Below are 25,305 nucleotides of genomic sequence, written 5' to 3'. Positions count from 1 at the left end.
TTTTTTACATGCATATTTAAGTGACATTGAATGTCTCCATTTTTTAAGTCCCTCTTTTTTGTTTTAATGTTGTCCTTTTTTACATATTGATATCTGTTTCCCTAATTTCAATGTTTTAGCTTTGATGTATTTTCGATTTCCGTATCTGAGTCAATATCTGGTTACTCTGTCCTGTGTTCTGGTCTTGCGTTGTTATCTGATGTTATTGATTATCTAACTGTAGAACTCCCTTTAGTATTTCTTGAAATTTTGGTTTGGTTTTTGCAAATTGCCTGAACTTCTGTTTATCTGGAAGTGCCCTAATTTCACCATCATATTTGAGAGACAGTTTTGCTGGATATGTAATTCTTGGCTGGCAGTTATTTTCCTTCAAGGCTTTATATATGTCATCTCATTGTCTTCTAGCCTGCATGGTTTCTGCTGAGTAGTCCAAGTTTATTCTAATTGACTCTCCTTTGTAGATGACTTTTCTTTTATCCCTAGCCGCTCTAAAATTTCTCTCTTTATCTTTGGTTTTGGTAAGTTTGATTATGTCTTTGTGACTTTCTTTTGGGATCTACCTTATGTGGGGTTCGCTGAGCATCTTGGATAGATATCTTCTCATCTTTCTTGATATCAGGGAAGTTTTCTGTCAACAAATCTTCAACAATTTTCTCTCTATTTTCTGTTATCCCCCCCTGTTCTGGTACTCCAGTCACTCGTAGGTTATTTCTCTTGATAGAATCCCAGATGACTCTTAGAGTTTCTTCATTCTTTTTAATTTTATCTGATTTTTCCTCAAATAAGTTGGTGTCAAGTGTTTTATCTTCAGTGTCACTAATTGTAACTTCTACTGCCTCAATTCTGCTCCTGTGACTTTCTATTGAGTTGTCTAATTCTGAAATTTTATTGTTAATCTGGATTTCTGATTGCTGTCTCTCTATGGATTCTTGCCTCCTATTAAATTTGTCATTATGTTCTTGAATAACTTTTTTAAGTTCCGCTACTACTTTGTCTGTATGTTCTTTGGCAGTTTCTGTATTTTGTAGAATTCCCTTTCTAATTTCTAGGAGAGTTCTGTATATTAATATTTTGTATTCTGCCTTTGGTAATTCCATAAAATTCTCTTTCTCCAGAGAATTTATTGATTCTTTATTTTGGGAGCTTGCTGAAGCCATCATGGACTGCCTCTTTATGTGATTTGATATTGACTGGTGTTTCCGAGCCATCAATACGTTATTATAATTTTATTTTATATTTGTTTAGTGAGTCCTAGCTTCTTGTTTTGTTTTATTTTTATATGCCCCAATAGGCTGCTCGTGTGCACTCGTTTGATTATTGACACCTTTGAAGTACTAACGTCCTGTCACCAGGTAGTTCCGTAACTAAGTATGTGCCCACAGGAGCCCGTTAAATTTTCCTGTATGGGTTCAGCTCAGGTGACCAGGCAGTCAGTCACCAAGTGTGTGGTGCAGGCTGTCACGTACAGTCCTAGAGAGGCATGGGTGACTGGTGCAGGCACTGGAGTCTGGCTGTGGTGGGGGATCATGCACTGAGCCAGGCAGGGAGCTGACGGCTGCCTCGAGAGTCTGAAAGGAAAGCGTGTCCCTATTCTCTAGGGTGAGTAGGTAGGTGAGTTTTGCAGCGAGACTATGAGCACCCCACTCTGTTGGCTGTAAATACTCAAGGGCACCACTTTTTCTTGGACTCCTGAAGCAGGTGACTTTGAGGTTTACGTGACGCCACCAGTCCTCAAGCCCCTGTTGCGGATCAATAAAAGTGCCTACTTAAGGGCAGCGCTGTTTTGAGGGTCACAAATTTGCCACTTCACAGCTCAAACAGTTGAAGTTAAACTTCAGATGTTTGCCCTTTTGTACTGTGGTAGTGAGGGCTAATGCTGTTGAGATGGGTCTATACAAGTCTATACAGGGGTGTAAGGCACTCAGAGTCTGCAGACCCCTTATGCCTGTGCCTAGCAAAGCAGCTGTGCCGACCCTGTGTTCCTGGCTTAGGGGAGCCAGTAGCTTATTTGTTCCCTCTCCAAGGTCAGGAGAATGGGTCAGGGTGCCTTTTGGGATCTACTTCCAGCCCAGCGGACTCCCAGTGTAGAGCACAGAGGGATGAGGTAAAAGGGAGAGAGGTTTTTCCCAAATGGGATTTTTTTTTTTTTAAATCCCTGCAAAAGGCTGCATGCATGTATTTATCTTTAGCCACTTGGGAGCTGCTTTTCGCTGGTTCGGAGTGTCCAAGCAGAATCTCTGCTACTGGATCTCTCTCAATGTGGAAACTCCTTTCTGAGCGCGTGCACAGCTGTTTGCTTGCTTCATTGCAGACCCGGTGTGGCTGAGGAGTTGCCAGCATGGCTAAAGAGTTGCCGTCCCACGGCCACTCTGGTGCTGCTGGCTTCTTCTGAACCACCTCCCTCTCCCCCCGCCACTCAGTCCGATTCCTCAACTTTGCCTTGTTCAGGGCTCCTAAATATTCATATATAATCAAATCACTTGTTTTTCCAGGTCTTTGTTGTAAGAGGGGTATAGGAAGCATCTAACTACACCGCCATCTTGGCTCTGCCCCTGAATCTTATATTTTAAAAAGAACATTATAATTTTCATAGTTAAATGACTCATATGAATGCCTCAAATAAGTTACAAAATACGATTCTGTAAGAGAAGTAGCTTTCATTTCAGGCTACAGTTGTATAAGTGGGTATATCAGTCTTTATTCTTCCTAGCTTCCTTTTATATTTATTTTTTTTATTATTTATATCTACAGTGATAGAATTTCCTCTTTTTAGCCTTGGGGTAGTGAGATAAAAGCTGTTGTTCATTAGGCAATACAGCCAAAATATTGGTTTAGTTTTTAATGTTTGTACATTAAAGAGTATTTATGTTTATCGTTCATTTAAAAATTACTAACTCCTTTAATATTTCCACAGTGGAGTATCAGTTATTATTAAAATGCTTCACTTTTTAATTTTTTCCCAGTTTATGTAGATTTCCACACGGGGAGTTCTCTTAATGAGTGGAGCTATATAGTGTCACCTTAACAAATTAACAGGAGAATACTTTTAGAACTAAAACATCCTTATTTATAAAGATGATCTCAACCACTTATTTAGAAGAGCATTTTGCAGGTCATTGGATATTTTAGTCAAGGTAAAAAAATTGGAGCAGGGAAAAAAAGAACGAAAGAGTAAGACAAAATGACCACTTTGGAGAAATTTTCAGAATGCAGTTCTGTTTTGTTGCAAGCATTTTGATTTTTCTAGCCATTAGACAAACTTCTGTCTAAAGTAGTTATTACATTACTGAAAGTTATTCTAAAACTAAATAAAATGATTTGGGGCAATCGTTTATGTCACTGAGCCTGTTCATCATCATGATTAATGAGGAGAGAGCTTCTCTGGGAATCCTTCCCTTACCCCTTCAGGTAGAGGTGCTCTGCTGTGCTCTCTTTTTACCTTGCTTATTTTTTGCATGTAATTTGTTTGTTTATGTACCTGCTGCCTATTGGACTGTGAGCTCTTGGAGGTCAAGGATTATGTCTCAATTTGATTTTGTATTCCTAGAAGCTCACACAATATGACAATCAGTAGGCCCTCAGTAATGTTGGTTGAATTGATTACAAAATCTCTATTATGGTTTTAAATAATGGTTAAATGACTTGCCTTGCACTTGGCTAGATTACTTAGTTCAGGGGGTCTCAAACTTGAGCATGCAGCAGAATCATAGAGGCTCACTAAAACATGGATTGCTAGGCCCCACTTTCAGAATTTCTGATCAAGTAGGTCTCCCAAGTGGCTGAAAATTTGCTCTTCTAGCCAGTATCTAGGTGACGCTTTTGCTTCAGGTCCTGGGACCATACTTTGAGAACTACCAACTTAATACAAAAATTCACCCCCTACCAACTGACATAAAGGTACTAAGTATAAGCACATTTATTTTTCAGGAAAAACCTTAGGTGAAAGAGCTATTACTAAAGCACCCGCAAATGGATATTGTCATCTGTGGTAAGTATACATGATTTAGGCAGTATTTTAAAATTCTAATATGCCTCTTTATAAATTACAATAGATTTTTTTAAACTATTGACCCAATTAACCTGTTCTGTTTACTCTCATGTATTTTTCATTATGCATATTTTAAATTTATTTAAGGTTAACTTTTCATTGAACATTTCTCAAGTGAATCTACCAAGTCAGATGGTTTTGAACATGGTAAATTTTAATTAAGAATAGTTTAACATAACATTTTTCTGAAAAACAACTAAAATGATGCCATGATTCTAAACAAAATGTAGGAAGAATACTTTAAAGAATAAAGTACCTTAAAATGTTCTATATATATAGTATGTTTAAATAGATAATATTTAGTCATAGAGAATTTCCAAATTATTTTCATATATTATAATTCCAGAAATTGTATTTTCACATAATTTCACATCTAATAATATATATTACTAAATATAGATGTCTCTCCATTTATTTAACTCTTTAATATCTTATAGCAATGTTTTGTAGCTTTCAGTGTACAAATCTCGAATTTCTTTTATTAAATCTATTCCAAAGTATTTTTGTTCTTTTTGATACTATTGTGAATGGGATTGTGTTCTTAATTTCATTTTAGAAGTGCTCATTGCTAGCATATAAAAATATAACTGATTTTATTATATGTATATTGATTTTTTTTAATCCTGTGACATTGCTAAAAATGTTTATTAATTCTAGTAGTTTGTTTTCTTTTTTGGTAGGTTCGTTGGGATTTCCTAACTACAGATCATGTCATCTAGAAATAGAAATATTTTCACATCTTTCTTGCCAATATGGATAGCCTTTATTTCTTTTTCTTGTCCGATTGCAATAGCTAGAACCTCCAGAACAATGTTGAGTAGAAGTGTTGTGTAGAAGTAGAGCAAGCATTCTTGCCTTCTTCCTCATCTTAAGGGAAAAGTATTAGACTTTCAGCATTAAGTATGATGTTAGCCATAGGTTATTCGAAGATGCCCTTTACTGGGTTGTAGCATTCCCTTCTATTCCCAGATTGCTGAAAGGTTTTTTTAAAATCAGGAATGGATATTGGATTTTTTCAAATTCTTTTTCTGTATCTATTGAGATGGTAATGAGGTTTTTACCCTTTAATTAATGTGCTTGTTACATTAATTGATTTTTGTATTCTAAGCATTCCTGGGGTAAATCCCACTTGGTTATGGTATATCTCTTTTTGTATATGTTGTTGGATTTGGTTTGATAATGTTTTGTTCAAGATTCTTATGTCTGTATTCATGAAGGATATTGGTCTGTAGTTTTCTTATAATATCTTTGTCTGGCTTTGATATCAGGATAATACTAGCATAACCAAAAGAATTAGGAGGAGGAAACTCTTCCTGTTTTCTGAAAGAGTTTGTGAAGGATTGATGTTATTTATACTTTTTAATGTTGGGTAGAATTCCAACTAGTGACACCATCTGGGCCTGGGCTTTTCTTTGTGAGAAGTTTTAAAATTACTATTTCAATTTATTTATTTGTTATAGTTCTACTCAGATTTTCTATTTCTTCTTGAGTCAGCTTTGGTAATTTGTGATATGCCTAGTTAATGATTTGTCAATTTTGTTGTTCTTTTCAAAGAACCAACTTTTGATTTCATTGATTTTCTTTATAATTGTTTTCTATTTTGTTGATTTCTGTGGTAACCTTTATTCCCTTTGTTCTGTTTGCTTTTGGTTTTGTTTGCTCTTCTTTTTCTAGTTTCTTAATGTGGGAGCTTAGATTATTGATTTTCAATCCTTCTTTTCTGATACAGATTATTAAATTTTCTCTAAGCATTATTTAAGGAGCTGTGGTGGCACAAGCAGTTAAGTGCTCGACTGCTAACCAAAAGATTGGCAGTTCAAACTCACCAGCCGATCCAGGGAAGAAAGATGTGACAGTCTGCTTCCATAAAGATTTATAGCCTTTGAAACCCTATGGGGCAGTTCTACTGTGTCTTACAGGGTTACTGTGAGTCGGAATTCAACTCAGTGGAAATGGATTTTGTTTGTGTTGGTTTATCGAAGTCTTTAACTCTTATTGTTAAATGGCCTATCTGTTTCTTCGAGTCTATCAGTTTTTGCTTCGTGTATTTTAAGCCTCTGTTGTTAGGTGCATATATGATTATAACTGTTATATCTTCCTGAGAAATGAAGTATTTTGTCATTATGAAATGTTCCTCTTTATCACTAATAACATGTTTTGTCTTAAAGTCTATTTTGTCTGATTTTAGTATTGTCACGCTAGCTCTTTTATGGTTACTAGTTGCATGGTATACATCTTTTTATATCATTTTACTTTCAACTTACTTATGTTTTTGAGTCTAAAGTATGTTTATTGTAGACAGCATATAGTAGGATCTTATTTTTTAATCCAGACTGACAGTGACTGTTTTTTTCTTTTGCAGTATTTAACTCACTCACATTTAATGTTATTAATGACATGGTAGAATTTACATCTGCCATTTGCTATTTATTTTCTATATATCTCGTGTCTTTTTTATTCTTTTTTCTCCTTTACCACCTTATTTTATATTAAATATTTTCTAGTGTACTATTTTAATTCCTTTGTTCATTTTTAATTTTATCTTTGATATAATTTTAGGTGGCTTTTCTAAGGATTCCAATATGCATCTTTATCACAGTAAATACATTAAAATATAGAAAATCTACTCCAGTATAGGTCCATCCCTTCCTCCCTCTTTTGTCCTGTTGTCATATATATCTCTGTATGTTGTAATCAAAACAATATAGTATCAGATTGCTTTATAGAATCTTTTGTCTTTTAAAGATGTTAAGAGACAAAAATTTTATAAAGTTTTTTTTATATTAATCTATGTATTTATCATTTTTGGTACTCTTAATTTTTTTCTGTGAATTCAGGTACCACCTGGTGTCATTTCCTTGCCCCAAGTATAACTCTATCTTCTCCCTCGCCTTTGCATTATTATTGTCACATATATTGCATCTTTATATGTTATCAGCTCAACAATAGAATTTTTTTATTAGCATTTTTTAGCAATAAAGTATTTTTTTTAATAGTTTCTCTTTTAACAGTTAGTACACATGTTGCCCTATGACAATGGTTAACAACCTCACAACACATCAACACTATCCTTACTCAACCTTGGGTTCCCTATCACCAGCTTCCTGTCCCCTTCTGCCTTCTGGCCCTTGTCCCTGGACTGCTGTGCCTCATTAGTCCCATTTGGTTTTACGGGGCTGTCCACTCCCTGGCTGAACGGTGAACCTCGGAAATGACTTCACCCCTGAGCTAAAAGGGTGTCTGGGGGCCATACTCTGAGGGTTTCTCCAGTCTTAACAATACAATTTTATAATTATTGTTTTATGCAGTTGTGTTTTCGATAAGTTAGGAGAAAAAAAAGAAAAAATATATATTTATACTCTTTTTTGTGATGACCTATTTAATTCTGTTTACTAGTGCTTTTCGTGTCTGGATGTGGAGTCAAATTACCATTTGATGTTACTTCTTGTCAGTCTAAAGAACTTCCGTTAGTATTTCTTATAAGGTAGATATACTAGGAACAAATTCTCTCAGTCTTTGTTTATCACGGAATGTCTTTATTTCACTTTCTTTTTTTTTTTGCTTTTTTCTACTTCTATTTCTTTCTCTCACTGGCTTAGCTCTCCACATCACATCCTCTCCCTTCCCTCCTGCCTGTCTGTACTGCGCGCTGAGCGCATGCCCCTGAGTGGCACCAGCACAGACTCCTGGACCCCGGATCCACAGATTCTGCCCTGCACTGCCCCCTGCCAGCTCCAATTCATACTACAAATGACCAATTCCTGCCCCTTCCCCCCCCCCCACTGGACCCGCCCTGCTGCACCGTAGCTGAGTAACCCACCCTGCCCACCTGGACAAGGTGGTGAGAAGTATCATGCCCACAGAGGAGCAAACAACAAAATATACCTTGCCTGCATGACATAACCAAATAAAACAAAACAGCAGGATGAAACAAATATACAATCAATAAATGAAGAAAATAATTCTTAAATGTCCCGGACACAGCAGACAATATCAAAACACAAAAATACAGGACAGAATGGCTACAGTAAGTGACCAAAATAAAACACCAGATGACTTTCCTGTAGAAGAAAAGGCATTGGAACTACCTGATAGGGAATTCAAAAGTCCAGTATTTCAGGGCCCACCAAGAGATTAGGAAAGCGCTGAAGGAAAATGCAGACAAAAATAAGGAAAAAATAGACAAAATCATGGAAAATACAGATAAAATCATGGAAAACATAGACAAAGCAATGGAAGAATTCAGGAAAATAATACAGGAACAAAATGTCAAAGTAAATAACTAGAAATCATACAAAAACAGCAATTAGAAATCCAAAAGATAAACAACAAGATTTCAGAAATAGTGCAATAGAAGATTTTAGGAGCAAATTTGAAACAATGGAAGACAGAATCAGTGAAATTGAAAAAAAATCCTTGGATACCACTTTGTCTGAGGAAAAATCAGAGAAAAGAGTGAGGAAAAATGAAGAAAAGCTTAGAACAATGTGGGATGCAGTCAAGAGCAAAAATTTGTATGTGATCAGAATTCCAGAACAACGGGAGAAAATGGAAAATACCGAGAGGATCACTGAAGATTTGCTGACAGAAAACTTAACTAATATCATGAAAGATGAAAAGCTGCCCAGCCAAGAAGCTCACCGAACCCCATATAGTGTGGACCCCAAAAGAAACTCACCAAGACATATCATAATCACACATGCCGAAACCAAAGGCAAAGAAAGAATCCTGACAGCCACTCAAGAAAAATGAAAAGTCACATACAAAGGGGAAACAATAAGACTGAGCTCTCATTACTTGGCAGAAACCATGCAGGCAAGAAGACAATGGGAAGACATATATAAAACCTTGAAAGAAAAACACTGCTAACCAATAAAGATATATCCTGCAAAACTCTCACTCAAATATGATAGCAAAACTAGGACATTTCCAAGTAAACAGAAATTAGGGGAACATGTAAAAATCAAACCAAACTTAAAAGAATTATTAAAAGGAGTCCTTCGGTTAGAAAATCAACAGCATCAGACAACAACCTAAATCTAGGACACAGGACAGCATCATCCAGCTACCAGCCTAGGTAATGAACTCTCAAAGATAAAGCAAAACTAAAAGATTTACACTAGGGAAGCAGAGACAATGTCAACAATAAAAGAGGGAATAAATGGTGTAGGTATAGAACTTTCAAATGGAGAGGAAGTCAAGGAGATATCAAGTGATAAAAGACTTGTTTACATTTCAGAAGATAGGGTAAATTTCAAGGTAATCACAAAGAAAGTTAACAAACCTACTTATCAAAATAAAGAAGAAAAACATAAAGATTCAATAAACACAAAATCTACAAAAAGGAAAGAAAAGAATATCCATGAACAAAAGGAATTTAGTACAGGAGAGTAAGAAGAATAAAGAAAATGTTAGTACTAAAAAAAAAAAAAGCACTACAAAATGACAGCAGTAAACTCAGATCTTTCGATAATTAAATTGAAAGTAAATGGCTTAAATGCACTCACAAAGAGACAATGACAAAATGAATTAAAAAAAGGACCCATCAGTATGCTGTCTGTAAGACACAGCTTAGAAACAAAGACATAAATATATTAAAAATCAGAGAATGGAAAAAAATATATCAAGCAAACAGCAACTAAAGAAGAACAGGAGTGATAATACTAATCTCAGATAAAATAGACTTTAAAACAAAATCCACTACAGAAAAACAAGGAAGGATATTACATGATGAGTAAAAGGACAATTCACCATGAGAACATAACCATAATAAATATTTACACACCTAATGACAGGGCTGCAAAATACATAAACTCTAACAACACTGAAAAGAGAAATTGACAGTTCTACAATAATAGTAGGAGACTTCAACACACCACTCTCAGTAAAGGACAGAACGTCTAGAAAGAAACTCAACAAAGATACAGAAGATCTCGAGGCTACAATCAACCAACTTGACCTCATAGACATATATAGAACACTCCACCCAGCGAAGTATACATTCTTTTCCAACGCACATGGAACATTCTCCCAGAATAGACCACATCTTAGGCCACAGTGCCACTCTCAACAAAATTCATAACAGTAGCATAATACAAACATCTTCTCTGATTACAGTGCCGTAAAAGTAGAAATTAGTAACAGGAAAACCAAGTAAAAATAATCAAATAGGTGGAAACTGAATGACACCTTGCTTAAAAATCACTGGGTAATAGAAGAAATCAAAGATGGAATAAAAAAAATGCCTAGATCAAGCAAGAATGAAAACACATCTGACAAAAACTTTGGGACACAGCAAAGGCAGTGTTCAGAGGTCAATTTATAGCAATAGATGCACTCTACAAAAAAAAGAAAGGACAAAATCAAAACATTAGCTACACAACTCAAACAGGGAACAGCAGAAGACGCCCCTGGTCACTAGAAGAAAGGAAGTAATAAAGATCAGAGCAGAAATAAATGAAATAGAGAATAGAAAAACAATAGAAGCAACAAAACCATAAGTTGGTTCTTTGAAAGGATCAACAAAATCAACAAACCACTGACAGAATTGACAAAAGAAAAACAGGAGAGGAAGCAAATAACCCAAATAAGAAGTGAAATGGGGGACATTACAACAGACCCAACTGAAATAAAAAGGATCATAACAGAGTACAATGAAAAACTATACTCCAACAAATTTGAAAACCTAGAAAAATGGACAAATTTCTAGAAACACACTACCTACCTAAACTAACAAAAACTGAGGTAGAAAATCTGAATGGACTCACAATAAAAGAAGAGATTGAAAAAGATATTTTAAAAAAAAGTCCAAACAAAAAAAGCCCTGGCCCAGATTCCACCGGAGAATTCTACCAAACATTCAGAAAAGAGCTCACACCAGTACTACTCAAACTGTTTCAGAACATAGAAAAGGAAGGAACACTCCCAAATTCATTCTATGAAGCCAGCTTAACCCTAATACCAAAACCAGGCAAAGACACCACAAAAAAAATTATAGACCAATATCTATCATGAATATAGATGCAAAAATTCTCAACAAAATTCTAGCCAATAGAATGCAGCATCATATCAAAAAAATAATATACCACAACCAAGTGGGATCCATACCAGGTATGCAAAGATGGTTCAACATTCGAAAATCAATCAACGTAATCCACCACATGAATAAAACGAAAGAATCACGTGATCATCTCAATCAATGCAGAAAAGGCATTCAATAAAGTCCAACACCAATTCCTGATAAAAACTCTCAATAAAGTAGACATAGAAGGCAGGTCAGAGAGCAGGGCTTTTTGCTCACACTGAATCCTGCAGCTGGCCCCTGTTCATCTGACCTCTAGTTCTTGGGACTTCAGCTCGCAGCTTACCTGCAGTCTTGTCTGCCTATCTTGGGATTGATCGATCTTTGCAGCCTGTGAGCAAGAGCCTTGCTCTCTGACCTGCCGATTTGGGGTTTGCCAGCCCCTGAGGCTACGTAAATCAGGAGAAGCCTCCAGCCTGACCCACGGGCTTGGGACATTCCATTCTCTACAACTGTGTGAGCCATTTCCTTGATGTAAATCTATATATATGTATTTATACGCTTTACTGGTTTTGCTTCTCTAGAGAACCCAGCTTAAGACAGTATGTTTACAATTATAAAACACAAATAAGAATATATGGTTTTAAATTATTATACTTCCCTTTTTTGTAGTTGCATTTTTATAACATTTTTAAGTTCCATTTAGCCCTTGCTACCCCCCAACAATAGCACCTTAGATGCTAGGAAGATACAATATTAACTGTATGTATTATGACCCTTCCCTCAGCCCTTTTGTTGTTAGGTGTTGTTGAGTCAATTCTGACTCACAGTGAGCCTATAAGACAGAGTAGAACTGCTCCATAAAGTTTCATAGGATGAAATCTTTACAGAAGCAGATCACCAGGTCTTTTCCCCTATGGTAGGTTTAAACCACTGACCTTTTGGTTAGCAGCCAAGTGATTAACCATTGCACCACCAGGGCGCCTCAGCCCTAGGTTTCCAGAAATCCACGCCTTTTTGAGGGTTGTTTTATTCCCATAGGTGGCACTCTTAGGTAAATTTTCTCCCAAAATGGCTCTCTTTCCCAAAAGTCCACATTTGTTCCACAAAAATTAATTTTTGTCCCACTAAACTGAACTATAGGGTCACTGTGAGTCGGAATCGACTCAGTGGAAACGGGTTTAGACTCTGAGCTGCAGTCCATTCTCCTAAAGCAGAACCTGTTTCTTTACTCTGTCATCAGCAGGGGGAGCTCCAGTCACAAACTCACCTCTTAAAATTTCCCCAGGCAGAAATCAGAGAGTATTTATGTCCTTCCAACTACAAGGGACACATGCCAAAATATGAATACTTCTTTGGAAGCTGCTCTCACTTAGTACTTGACTTAAGATGAGATGCAAGCCTAGCTCCTCTGCTAACCCATGAGAAGGTGGGGGATAGAACCCACAGCACCCTGACAATTCTGTCCACAGAAATCCTCACTCCCAGTGTCTTCCTCTTCCCAGTGAATTCTTTGCCTTCTCTTATATAGCCTGTAGATGGGTGAGGGACTAAACCTGGCAGAACCTTAGCATAATTTCCTTAGCATGTCATGCATGGACGATAGAGCATCTTGCTTTATGAATTGCAGTACCTAATACACAGAGTATTGTTCATGCCCTTGATGCCACTGCCAAAACTCCAGGAGAAAGAAAGGTTATTTTGGAGTTAACATCTTGATACGTCTTTAAAATCACTTCTCCAGTATATAAGGGTCTTAGCTATGATTTCTATAGCCAAGCTTAACTGTTGTTGTTAGTTGCTGTCTAGTTGATTCTGACTCATGGCGCAACCCCACGTGTGCAGAGTAGAACTGCTGCATAGGATTTTCAAGGCTGTGAACTTTCTGAAGCAGATTACCAGGACTGTCTTCCGAGACGCCTCTGGATGGGTTCAAACCTCCAGCCTTTCAGCTAGTAGTTGAGTAGTTAACCATTTGTGCCACCCAGGGACTCCATAACATAACATGTACTAATAAATTAACTTATATATGCGTTAAGGTACTTCTCCTCTTCTGTTTATAGTAGTAACTGTGATGAATTTGCACTGATCAAGGCACAATCTCTTTCTTGATCTCCTTTGATATGGGAAGTGTTTGGGAGCTGGTAAGCCACATTAGGATGCAGAAAGAACACCCAAGTGCTGCTCTTAACTCTGAGCTCCTCCTTCTCTTCCTCCTGGATTGCTTTTCCTCTGCTGTCCTCTTCCCTCTCCCATACATGCATCTGCACCAGTGAAGAATCACGTTTGATGATAATCCTTGATTTGAGGACCTTTAACAGTGTGAATTTCCAAATTCTTATAGAGGAACAATGTTGAATCTTCTCTAAGGACTTCGAAAGTGCCTCCAAATCTGTCTTGTGCAGATAGATTATGCTTAACTCTTACCTAGTGGGTTGCCCAGTCTGTCTTTCACTAACTAGACTACTTCTCTTTTGGGTTTTTTTTTAGTTTTTGCTGTGAACTAATTACCTTGTTTGTAGCCATGGAATTTACCCCAAGGTTAAATCTTACCAACATACACATAGAGTAATGATCAAATTGTGTTTCCCATGATTTCTTATTCATTATCAGTTTTTAATTTTAAAAAATATTAAAATATAATCAGTTGATTAAAATTTAATACACTTGAATGTCAGTTATATCTTAATTCTCAGAATGTATTATAATATACCATATTTTTATGCAAATAACTTGCACCTTCTACATTTGTTTGCCAACCGCACCCTCCCCCTGCAAGGTATTTTCATAAGCATGGTATGCTAATTTTTTTTTTACAGCAACATGTAAAAAGAAATTGACATAGTGATGCCTATGAAAATACGTTGTGGGAGGAGGGCAAGGTTGGCAAACAAACGTAGAAGACATGCGTTATTTGCGTAAAAGTACAGTATCTACTGAATGCAAGAGTTCTCATTCAGTTAAATAGTAGAGGTCTAGGATGATGAAAAAGAAATTTAAACTTTGACTTGAGAAACCCTGGGTAAAATTTAGGTGAACTACTTCCATAATTAATTGCAATAAAATTTTGAGAAAAGATCTTATTCTGCCAAAATCTTTATCAGAATGTTAAGATGTTAATAAAAGGTTTCTTCATTCATTCAGCATAAATGACAAACTGTGGTCAGCAGGCCAAATCCAGCTGCCTGTTTTTGTAAATAAAGTTTTGTTGGAACACAGCCATGCCCATGCATTTGTGCGAAGTGACAGAGTTGAATAGTTGGAACAAAGACTGTTTGGCCCCAAAGCATAAAACATCTACTGTCTGACCCTGTAGCAAAAGTTTGCAGACTCCTGGTTTGCTGTGTTATGTGATGGTTTATAATTCTTCAGTTTGAAACAAAAGATACAATCTTTAGGGATAGTTATTGGGAAGGATAGGAGTCTCTTGGTAGCGTGAAGGGTTAAGAGGACATGGAACCAGGGATATCATTGCTGATGTTAAATGGATCCTAGTGAAAGCAGAGAATACCAGAAAGATGTTGACCTGTGTTTTATTACTATGCAAAGGCATTCGACTGTGTGGATCATAACAAATTATGGATAACACTGCAAAAAATGGGAGTTCCAGAACACTTAATTGTGCTCATGAGGAATCTGTACATAGATCAAGACGCAGTTGTTCGAACAGATCAAGGGGATACTGCATGGTTTAAAGTCAGGAAGGGTATGTGTCAGGGTTGTATCCTTTCACCATACCTATTAAATCTGTATGCTGAGCAAATAATCCGAGAAGCTGGACTATATGAAGAAGAACAGGGCATCAGGATTGGAGGAAGACTCGTTAACAATCTGAGGTATGCAGATGACACAGCTTTGCTTGCTGAAAGTGAAGAGGACTTGAAACACTTACTGATAAAGATCAAAGACCACAGCCTTCAGTATGGATTACACCTCAACATAAAGAAAACAAAAATCCTCACAACTAGACCAATAAGCAACATCATGCTAAATGGAGAAAAGATTGAAATTGTCAAGGATTTCGTTTTACTTGGATCCACAGTCAACATCCATGGAAGCAGCAGTCAAGAAATCAAAAGACTCATTGCATCGGGCGAATCTGCTGCAAAAGACCTCTTTAAGGTGTTGAAAAGCAAAGCTGTCATCTTGAAGACTAAGGTGCACCTGACCCAAGCCATGGTATTTTCAGTCGCATCGTATGCATGCGAAAGCTGGGCAATGAATAAGGAAGACTGAAGAAGAATTGACGCCTTTAAATTGTGGTATGGGAGAAGAATATTGAATATACCATGGACTATCAAAGGAACAAATAAATCTGTCTTGGAAGAAGTACAACCAGAATGCTCCTTAGAAGCAAGGATGGAGAGACTATGTCTTACATACTTTGGACATATTGTCAGAGGGATCAGTCCCTGGAGAACGACATCGTGCTTGATAAAGTACAGGGTCAGTGAACGAGAGGAAGACCCTCAATGAGATGGACTGACACAGTGGTTGCAACAGTGGGCTCCAGCATAACAATGACTGTGAGCATGGAGCAGGACCGGGCAGTGTTTCGTTCTGTAGTACATAGGGTCGCTATGAGTCAGAACCGACTCGACGGTGCCTGACAACAAAAACAGCATTAATTTTAAAGGCTTGTTTTTTATATTCATCTTTTCTAAAATGAAATTGCTTTGTAACATTAATGCTATGTAAGTTTTCTGTAAGATTCTGTTGTTTTTGTTTTACTGGCCTAAAATACTTCTGGAATCGAGAGAGTAAAGTCACCAATGGATTTGCCGTTTGTTGGCCAAATAGGCCTGACCCTAATTATAAATAATGTCTTACAAATTTGTTGTGGTCTACCGTTCACAAATCACATCCACATGTCTTGTAGCATTGATTTCACATGACAGCCTGTTTCCACTTTATAGATGAAGTAAATAAAGCTGTGTGTGTGTGTGTGTGTGTGTGTGTGTGTTGATCAGTAACCAAGGTCTCACAATAAGCGAAAAAACAAACTAGAACCCACATCTTGCATTTTTATATACTCGTTATTTCTTCTATTATATTACATTGCTTCTGCCCTCTCACGGTATAAATAGCATTGGTGCTGAATCAAGAGTGCTACAGGAAACTCATGGTTTTGTAATTGTTGAAGCGGTAGTGTTTATCAGTTAATAAGGATATATTCCATATTAATGCAAAGAAAATACAGAATTCTTGTTAAAGCATGTAGAGTTAGAATGACCTCTAGATGGAGGCAATAGGCCATACTTTATATTGATATTCTTATAATTGCCATGAACTCTAGAGTTTGCAAAATAAAACTTTAAATTACATTTTTTTAGTGAACAGTATTAAAAATAATGCACACACACATAGATGGAGTTGTTGAAAGGAAAGAAGTGATAACCCTTTGTGAGAAAGTGACCAGCTCCCCTTTGATTTTGTGATATGTAGGAAGATAGATAATATTTTAGACTTTAAATAAGAAGATTTAAAATAATATTATTAGTCTAGAGATAAATTATTTAAAAGGGAAAACATATTTATTTCATATAATGGTATTTATAAATCAAAGTTTTTGTCTGAGAGAGCAACATACAGGCCTAGAGATGTGCATAAGTAGTTCTGATTTTCAAGAAAATAGAAGATGAATCCTCCCACCGTAGACCAGTGAACATATTCCTTTGAGTCCAGTACAAATAATTAGTTGGGTTATTGTATGAATCTATAGTAAAGCAAGTAAGGTCATATAACCTTAACATCAATTTTTCTAAAAATGTGAAATGATCTGTTTTTATTTCTTTGCTAGTAGATAGAGTAGGGAAATTGCCCTAGTATATCTGTATTGAAGCAAGGCCTTGAGTCAAGTTCACTCATAACGTCCTTGTGGACAAGATGTAGAAACACGGGCAGGCTAGAGCTGATTCTTGTGCCCCATGTCTGTATCTTCGACCCCAGTATGTTCAGTAATTTTGTCAGTGGATGAAGACACAGACATTTATGTACTTATAAACATTGCAAATAACAAGAATTAGGAACACGGTATATGATAGATGAATGACAATAGTAATTCAAAGATTTTAACATGTTGGAAAAGATACCTAACAAGATATGGATTAATAGGGATAAATTTGGAAGAAGGGATGAAGAGAAATGTGTCAAAAGTACCTAAGGACATTACTGTTGTTGTTGTCAGTTGCTGTCGATTCTGATTCATGGCGATCTTGTGTTACAGAGTAGAACTGCTCCATAGGATTTTCTTGTCTGTAATCTTAATGGAAGCAGATCGCCAGGCCTATCTTCTGTGGTACCACTGGTTGGGTTCAAACCGCCAACCTTTAGGTTGGCAAACCATTTGTGCCGTTTAGGGACCTTTTAAGGGCAATAGGGAAAAACAAATGGAAATGTATTAATAATTGTGACCATTGTGTATCAATATTGGTTCAGTTGTGACAGATGTACCATAGTAATGTAAGTTGTTAACAATAGTGGAAAATGGGAGTGGGATATACAGGAACTCTGTATTATCTTTGCAACTTTTCTGTAAGTCTAAAACTATTCTAAAATTAAAAGTTTATGTAAATAAAAAGTGGCCTAAGTTTTCAAGTCCAAATAAGTTGAAAAATAATAATGCCTATAATAAAAATGAGGAGTTTGGAGCTGTAGTTGTGTGGAATTTTGAGAGGATTGTACTTGCTTCCACAATGTGGAACTCTTTGGGAGGAATAATAGAATGGAATAGCAGAGAATATTTCAAAACAACCTGGTGAGGCCTGAGGCAATAATGGCAGTTTTCACAAGGGAACACAAGAATCTTTTTCCGGTATCTGCTTTTCTTAAATGTTCAGTCTCTGGACAGATTAGTAGTGCGTGTAGAGATGTAGTTGTGTGAAATTCAGTCTGGGTTTAGAAGTCGAGAATAGTTGTCGTTACTGTTGGTATTGTTAGTTGCCATTGAGATGACTCCGACTCATGGTGACCTTATACATAACAGAATGAAGCATTTCCCGGTCCTGCTCCATCTTCATGATTATTGCTATATTTGAGCCCATTGTTGCATCTGTTGCATCAGTTCATCTCATGGAGGTTCCCTCATTTTCATTGACCTTCTGCTTTACCAAACATGATGTCCTTTTCTAGGCACTGGTTTTTCCTGATGACGTGCCCACAGTAAGTGACATGAAGTCTCACCATCCTCACTTCTAAGAAACATTCTCGTTGTATTTTTCTAGTATCTCCTAATCTAGTTAAGTTCTCAAATTGCTTTTCATAGATTGATTTAGTCATCACTTGCTCTTCTGTAGTGTCGCTAGTTGGTTATATAGAAACTGAAAATTAAAGCGGTCAAAAAAATCATAACTGGAAAGTGGTCATTTTATTGACTGTGCAAAGGTTGTGTGAATTATGTGATCTTGTGTGTCCAGGAATGGTCTTATTATTCTAAATTAAGAAAATGTTCACTTCATTTTTGTACTTGGAAGTTATGCTTATCCGTAGAAATGATGGAAATAAATAACATCCAAAATTATATTTGCATCTCAGTTATTATGATAGTGCAAGTAAAAATTAATACCTACACTTGAAATACTTAGATAAATGGATATTTTGCCTCAGGCAAGAAACGCTCTGAAATACTCTGAAGACGTTTGCACAGAAACATTCTGAATGTGAAAAGAAGCACATTCCCAATTTTTTTAGAGTAAATAAGCAAATTACTGAACAAATATTGGAATATTTGTTATTTATGTAAATTTTGTGTTCCCGGAGAAAAAAGGTAAATAATGAATGTAGGATGCACTACTTTAGTAATACAATATTTCCAGGAAGGGTTGAGAAAGATGGTGAGCTTTTTGAAAAAGCATATTCTAAAATTATCTTTGACTTTATTTGTATTTAGTCATGATATTTATTTTTATTTTTCAAATGACTTTAAGGCACAAATTTTTTTTTTATTAAAGAAGGAAAACATTTTAAAAGATTAAGAAACTTTTAATAATGTTTTTAAATTTATAAATCTGTTGACACAGTATATTTTCCAGTTTAATGTTTATGTGGCAAGCCTTTTTCTAAGAGCTTCTTTGTGACTTTGATGTTGATGATGATGTTGATAGTGACTGCTAACATTTATTGAAACTCACTGTGTGCCAGGCACTGTTCTAAGCACATCGTATGTTTCAGCTCATTTTACCCTCATAACATAGATATGAAATAGGTGATATTAGTATTCCCAGTTATAGATGAAGAAACTGGCCTCATGTTAATGTCAAGTGTTTACATTTCTAGAACATTTGATTCTACATGATACTTCTGCTAAATACTGATGGATGATTTAGAGATTTTTTTTTTAATGTATCATTTGGTAGTACTTGATTGAAAGTTTACACCATCCACTGTTTTTATCCTTTTTAGGTTTGCAGTTTTGTGTGGCTATGTATCTGAGTTTGAGGGCTTACAAAACAAAATCAACTATGGACATCGCTTCAAGGTATTTTTTGATATTAAACATGTAGCTGTGTGTTTCGTTAACAGATATTAATCTAATTATTAAACAAATTCAGCTCTAGGGATTCCTCTTTCTTATTTAAACAGTGAGAAAATAAAACGCAGTCTTTAAATAGTACCACGACAAAAAGAATCAAACTATTTGGGTGATTACAGATTATTTTATTCTAGATCCTGAAAGAAGTCACACAGTAGATGAGTATCATTTTTTCAAAGATAGAGAATTACAACTTCAGTCTTCTGGTCCTCAGCTCACCAACCATAAAACATAAGCCTGATAGGGAGTAATTAGTTAACATTCTCTGCATATTGACTTGGTGCAGGGAAGTAGGATCCAATCTAAGGCTTTAAATTTACTGTGGTAGATGAACAAAATAAGTAATCCGCATACACATCATTTATAATTTGCCTCTAGTTATAGTAGCCCAATAAATAACCCCTCGGGGGCAATAATTACAGGATGAGCAAACAGTTCTTCCTTGTTTTCCAGCTTCCTGTAAGCATTTTGACAATGCCAGGGGATTGGATTCCTCTGCCACTTGATACTCCTTCCTCCATCACACTCTACTGCATGTCACTTGATATCTGTAAGCTCACCTCTAAATTACTGTGTGTTAGCTAAGCTAGTCATAGATAGGCACACATTTTGACTTGGATGTTTTCTATTTTTACAGTGACATTTTGGCTTTAAATCGTATGTTGCCTTATTAAACCATAGACATAGCTCTGGCTCTGGTTGTGAGCAATCATTTTTGATATTTGAATGATTGATAAGAATTAATTTTATAAATGATAGGGATTATTTGGGGGGAAGGAGACAACATTGGAAAGCCACCTTAGAGTTTACTAGGATTTGGTGCAGTTCTATTCAGCAATATCTGAAACTTGGGGGATGACATTTCCTTTGGATGTTTCTTTCAGGAACATCTAGATAAAGCAATCCAATTTTTACCTGAAGAACCCTTTTTGTATTACCTCAAAGGAAGATACTGTTATACTGTAAGTTGAATGCCTTTATCTGTAAATCTTACTTGAATATACTATGATTATATGATATATTTTAAGTGACATTCACTCTTTTATTCTTTTACCCAGTGTATCCAAACCAACCAGTTGCCATCAAGCTGATTCCAACTCATGGCAACTCCATGTATACTGTGGGGAAAATTATAAAATCAATATATTTATATTCATATAATTTTATAATTTATGTATTTTATGATTTAATATAAATTTATAATTTGTTATTTATAATTTATGTACTGAAATTTACAGATTCACAGTTTATTAGTTTATAATTAATATACATTTATATTGGAGCCCTGGTGATGCAGTGGTTAAGAACTCAGCCACTGACTGAAAGGTTAGCAGTTTGAATCCACCAGGCACTCCTTGGAAACCGTATGGGATAGTTCTCCTGTGTCCTGTAGGATCGCCATGAGTCAGAATCAACTTGATGGCAATGGGTTTGGTTTTTTGGTTTGGTATATATTTATAGCATATTTTATATATTACATATAATATACTATTTGCTGCTTTACATATGTATACGTATTTCTTCGTTCCTGCCTTTCCATTCCTTTGCAGCAGTCAGTTTGTCTCCCTTGTGGCTCTCTCTCTCAGGTGGGGCTCTGCCCCTTGCGCATGTGCACCTGTAGAGGTGTTCTACTCCCCATTTCTGTGGGAGGATCTTCTTCATTCAGCAGTTCATTGAGCATAAACTATGTGCTAATTAACTGACCAGAAGAGGAATAAAACCCTGCCCTTGCCTTCAAGGAACTTATAGAAGAGGGTATGAGATGTAGAGAAATAGCTGAAATAAAGGCAACTGGTCAGCCTAAGACCTAGTGCCTTAAATGACATTATTTGTTTAATAAAATGTGAAAATATAAAGAGATGCATGAAAAAATTACCATGAAAGGGAAACGCTATTTCTAAGTCAGAATTGACTCGACGGCAACTAACAACAACAGAGGAGATAATAGGGAACAGAGAAGAAGCAACATTCAAAAAATAATGGCTGAGAACTTTATAAATTGTTGAAAGATACAAATCTTCCCATTCGGGAGCCCACTGAATCTCAAGCAGGAGAAGTACTAAGTCTTATGAGTACAGAATTAACAAAATCCTTTCTCCAGCTCTCTACAGACAAACTTGGCCTTCTAGCTCTCTTCCCCTGAAAGGCTAAAAGAAAAATGGAATGTCTGCTGTGTTACTAAGCAACATTGCTTATGATAAAATAATTCCTGTTTTGCAGATTGTATCTAGACTGGAAGACTGAATGAAGTATTAATACTTGATGAGAAACCAGAGCTTTGAGTTCCTTGTTGGGATGACTTTTGTAGTTGACCATGGCCCTTGCAGTGATCTTGAAGCTATGCCCATTGGGCTGTTACAAGAAATATTGTTTCTTATTTGGGGCATAGAGCTTCTGAGCCAGGATGGCTACTGCTTCCATTTAGAGGATCTTGTTTCCTTGCACTTGTGCTAAGTAAAACCAATTGCCAAACGTGGCTTATAGTAGTCATGTGAACCTAAATGTCTAGTCAGGTCTGGTTGGACCAGTAGGGTGTGTTATGAGTCCACATCCAGATACATCAAAGTGAAAATGCAGAACACAAAGACAAAAATATTAAAAGCAACTAGAGAAAAAAATTATCTACACAGTAACAAAAATTAGACTGCAAGCTGATTTCTTCACAGCAGCAATGGAAGCCTTGAGGAATAATTTCTTTAAAGTGCTAAGAAAAAGTAGTTGTCAATATAGAATTTTATATCCAGTGAAACTATCTCTTAAGAATGAGAGCAGGATAAAGAGAAAACAGAATTTACCACCCCAGACTCTTAGTAAAGGAACTTCCAAAGGGGAGGCAGTTCAGGAAAGAAGATGATCCCGAAGAAAAGAGTAAGATGTAAGAAAGAATGATAAACAGAAAAGTGGTAGGTGTTTGGAAGTGTAATCCCATGTTGACTTAAAAAGCAATAATGTCTAATTAATGATGTTTTAAATAGTAATATGCTAAATAAAACAAGTACATAATTCCACACTACTTTGGCAATTTTAACTTCTCTAGGATCGTTATGAGTTGGAATCAACTCAATGGCAGTGAGTTTGGTTTGGTTTGGGTAGTTATATTAAAAGAGTATATAACTGAACAAGGATAAACACCTTAATACATGACCAGATTGCTTATCCTGAAGATGTTTAAATATATTATCTAATTTTGGTTCCTCCAGAAAAGAAGTTAATTTTCATATTTCTTTTACCAGTCATATAAAGTAACTCTTTCAGCTACATAGAAATGCAGGCTTTTTGTTTTACTCTACGTTATAAGGACTGGCATCTTTTTCAAAAGAGCATGCTAAAAACATGGTTACTTGAAGAGTATTGAAGGCTTAAGTCTGCCAAATGTTTACTTCTAGAGCAGTATAAATATAGATAATTAAAGTTGTCTACTCAAGTATGAAATCTATGTAAAACTCATAATAGACGGAAAATGTTCAAAGGCCAGGAAAAAAAATTGTTTGTATAAAAATGTGCTACTGCGTGGGCTTTTGAATAGTCTTCTAGAAAGTTTTGCAGAAAATTTGTTAGTTTGGTTCAGAAAGTAAAGTTCTTCATGAGGAGTTAAAGTTTTTCCTAAAGTACAAACCAAAATTCAAAGCTGCTTTTGAAAATATACTGTTAGTTTATGGCTAGGCAAGGTGACAGAGCTACAGCTTGCAAGAGGATTTGACAGAGTTTTTCTCTTACTCCAGGATGTCAGGCAGTTTTTATAACATTACAGATACTAGTTACAGCATTTGGTCCAATACTGACTCTAGGTATAAAATTCAATCAAAAAGGAGTAAATTGGAAGTGTTTCCACGTTTGTTTTCCAGATCAAATTTCAGTATGTTCAAATAAATCACTTCGCAAAAGATGATGTATGAGTGACATGTAAGCACATAGATATTCAGCATCACTAGTCATTGGAAAAATGCAAATTAAAACCACAATGAGAGACCACTGCACATTTACTGTGTTGTTGTTAGCTGCTGTCAAGTCAGGTCCGACTCAGGGCAGCCTTATGAACAACAGAATGAAATGTTGCCTGGTCCGGTCATTCTCACGGTTGGCAGCATGTTCCAGTCCGTCCTGTGGCTTCTGTGCCAATCCATCTCACTGAGAGTCTCCCACGCCCTCACTGGCCCTCTGCTTCACTAAACATGATGTCCTTCTCTAGCAATTGTTGATCCCTCCTGATTACATGTCCAAAGCAAGTGAGTCGAACTGTGTTTTGTTGTGATTCATAAGGTTTTCAATGGCTAATTTTTGGAGGTACATCACCAGGCCTTTCTTCCTAATCTTAATCTGGAAGTTCCACTGAAACCTGTCCACCATAGGTGAATCTGCTAGTATTTGAGATACTGATGGCATAACTTCCAGCATCACAGCAACATGGAAGCCACCAAAGTACAACAAACTGACAGACAGATGGTGGACATACTTACTACAAGGGCTAAAATTGAAAAAGATTGACTATACCAAGTGTTAGCAAGGATGTGGAGCAACTGGAACTCTTATGCATACTGACTGAATTGCAAAATGGCACAGCCGTTACTAGTTATTTCTGAAGAAAAAATAAATGTCAACACACAAAGGCTAGTACATGGATGTTCAGAGCAGCTTTAGCACTATAGCATGCATAGCAGCATAACAACCTGGATGACTCTCCAAAGCATTATGCGAAAAAACCTCACATAATTCCAGTGATGAAATTCTAGAAAAGGCAAACTATAGAGCTAGGTCAGTGTTGCTTGGTGTGAGGGCATTGACTGCAAAGGGGCATGAGAGATTCTTTTTTTTTTTAAATTGTACTTTAGTTGAAGGTTGACAGAACAAACTAGCTTCTCATTAAACAATTAGTACACATATTGTTTTGTGACATTGGTTACCAACCCCATGCCATGTCAACACTCTCGCTTCTCATCCTTGGGTACCCTATTACCAGCTTTCCTGTCCCCACTGACTTCTAGTCTTTGCCCATGGGTTGGTGTGCCCTTTTAGTCTTGTTTTGTTTTATGGGGCTGTCTGATCTTTGGCCGAAGGGTGAATCACAGGAGTGACTTCATTACTGAGCTAAAAGAGTTTCCGGGGGCCATACTCTCAGAGTTTCTGCAGTCTTCATCAGGCCAATAAGTCTGGTTTGTTTGTTTGTTTGTTTTAAATTGTGCTTTAGATGAAGGTTTACAGAACAAATAGTTTCTCATTAAACATTTAGTACATACACTGTTTTATGACATTGGTTAACAACCCCACGACGTGTCAACGCTCTCCCTTCTTGACCTTGGGTTCCTTATTACCAGCTTTCCTGTCCCCTCCTGCCGTATAGTCCTTGCCCCTGGGCTGTTGTGCCCCTTTAGTCTCATTTTATTTTATGGGCCTGTCTAATCTTTGGCTGAAAGTTGAACCTCAGGAGTGACTTCATTACTGAGCTAGAAGGGTGTCTGAGGGCCATGCTCTCCAGTCTGTCCAGTTTCTCCAGTCTCTGTCAGGCCAGTAAGTCTAGTCTTTTTTGTGAGTTAGAATTTTGTTCTATGTTTTTCTCCAGCTCTGTCCGGGACCCTCTGTTGTGATCCCTGTCAGAGCAGTCAGTGGTGGTAGCCAGGCACCATCTAGTTGTACTGGACTCAGTCTGGTGGAGGCCATGGGAGTTGTAGTCCATTAGTCCTTTGGACTAATCTTTCCCTTGTATCTTGT

The 25,305-nt window shown here is 36.5% G+C and overlaps 1 protein-coding gene across 1 annotated transcript in view; it reads left to right on the top strand.

The window, feature by feature from the left end:
• RMDN2 (regulator of microtubule dynamics 2) overlaps positions 1-25,305 on the top strand; it is a 120,214-nt gene that overhangs the window by 56,637 nt on the left and 38,272 nt on the right. Inside the window, exons 4-6 of the mRNA XM_023735866.1 lie at positions 3,928-3,988; positions 19,470-19,545; positions 20,484-20,561. Of these exons, the coding sequence (XP_023591634.1) occupies positions 3,928-3,988; positions 19,470-19,545; positions 20,484-20,561 (215 nt within the window). The remainder of the gene's footprint in view (positions 1-3,927; positions 3,989-19,469; positions 19,546-20,483; positions 20,562-25,305) is intronic.

This window comes from Trichechus manatus, unplaced genomic scaffold, assembly GCF_000243295.1.
Source record: "Trichechus manatus latirostris isolate Lorelei unplaced genomic scaffold, TriManLat1.0 scaffold00005, whole genome shotgun sequence".
In the NCBI taxonomy this organism is placed as follows: Eukaryota; Metazoa; Chordata; class Mammalia; order Sirenia; family Trichechidae; genus Trichechus; species Trichechus manatus.
Note: the sequence above shows the minus strand (reverse complement) of the source record. Positions and strands in the feature narration are given on the sequence as shown.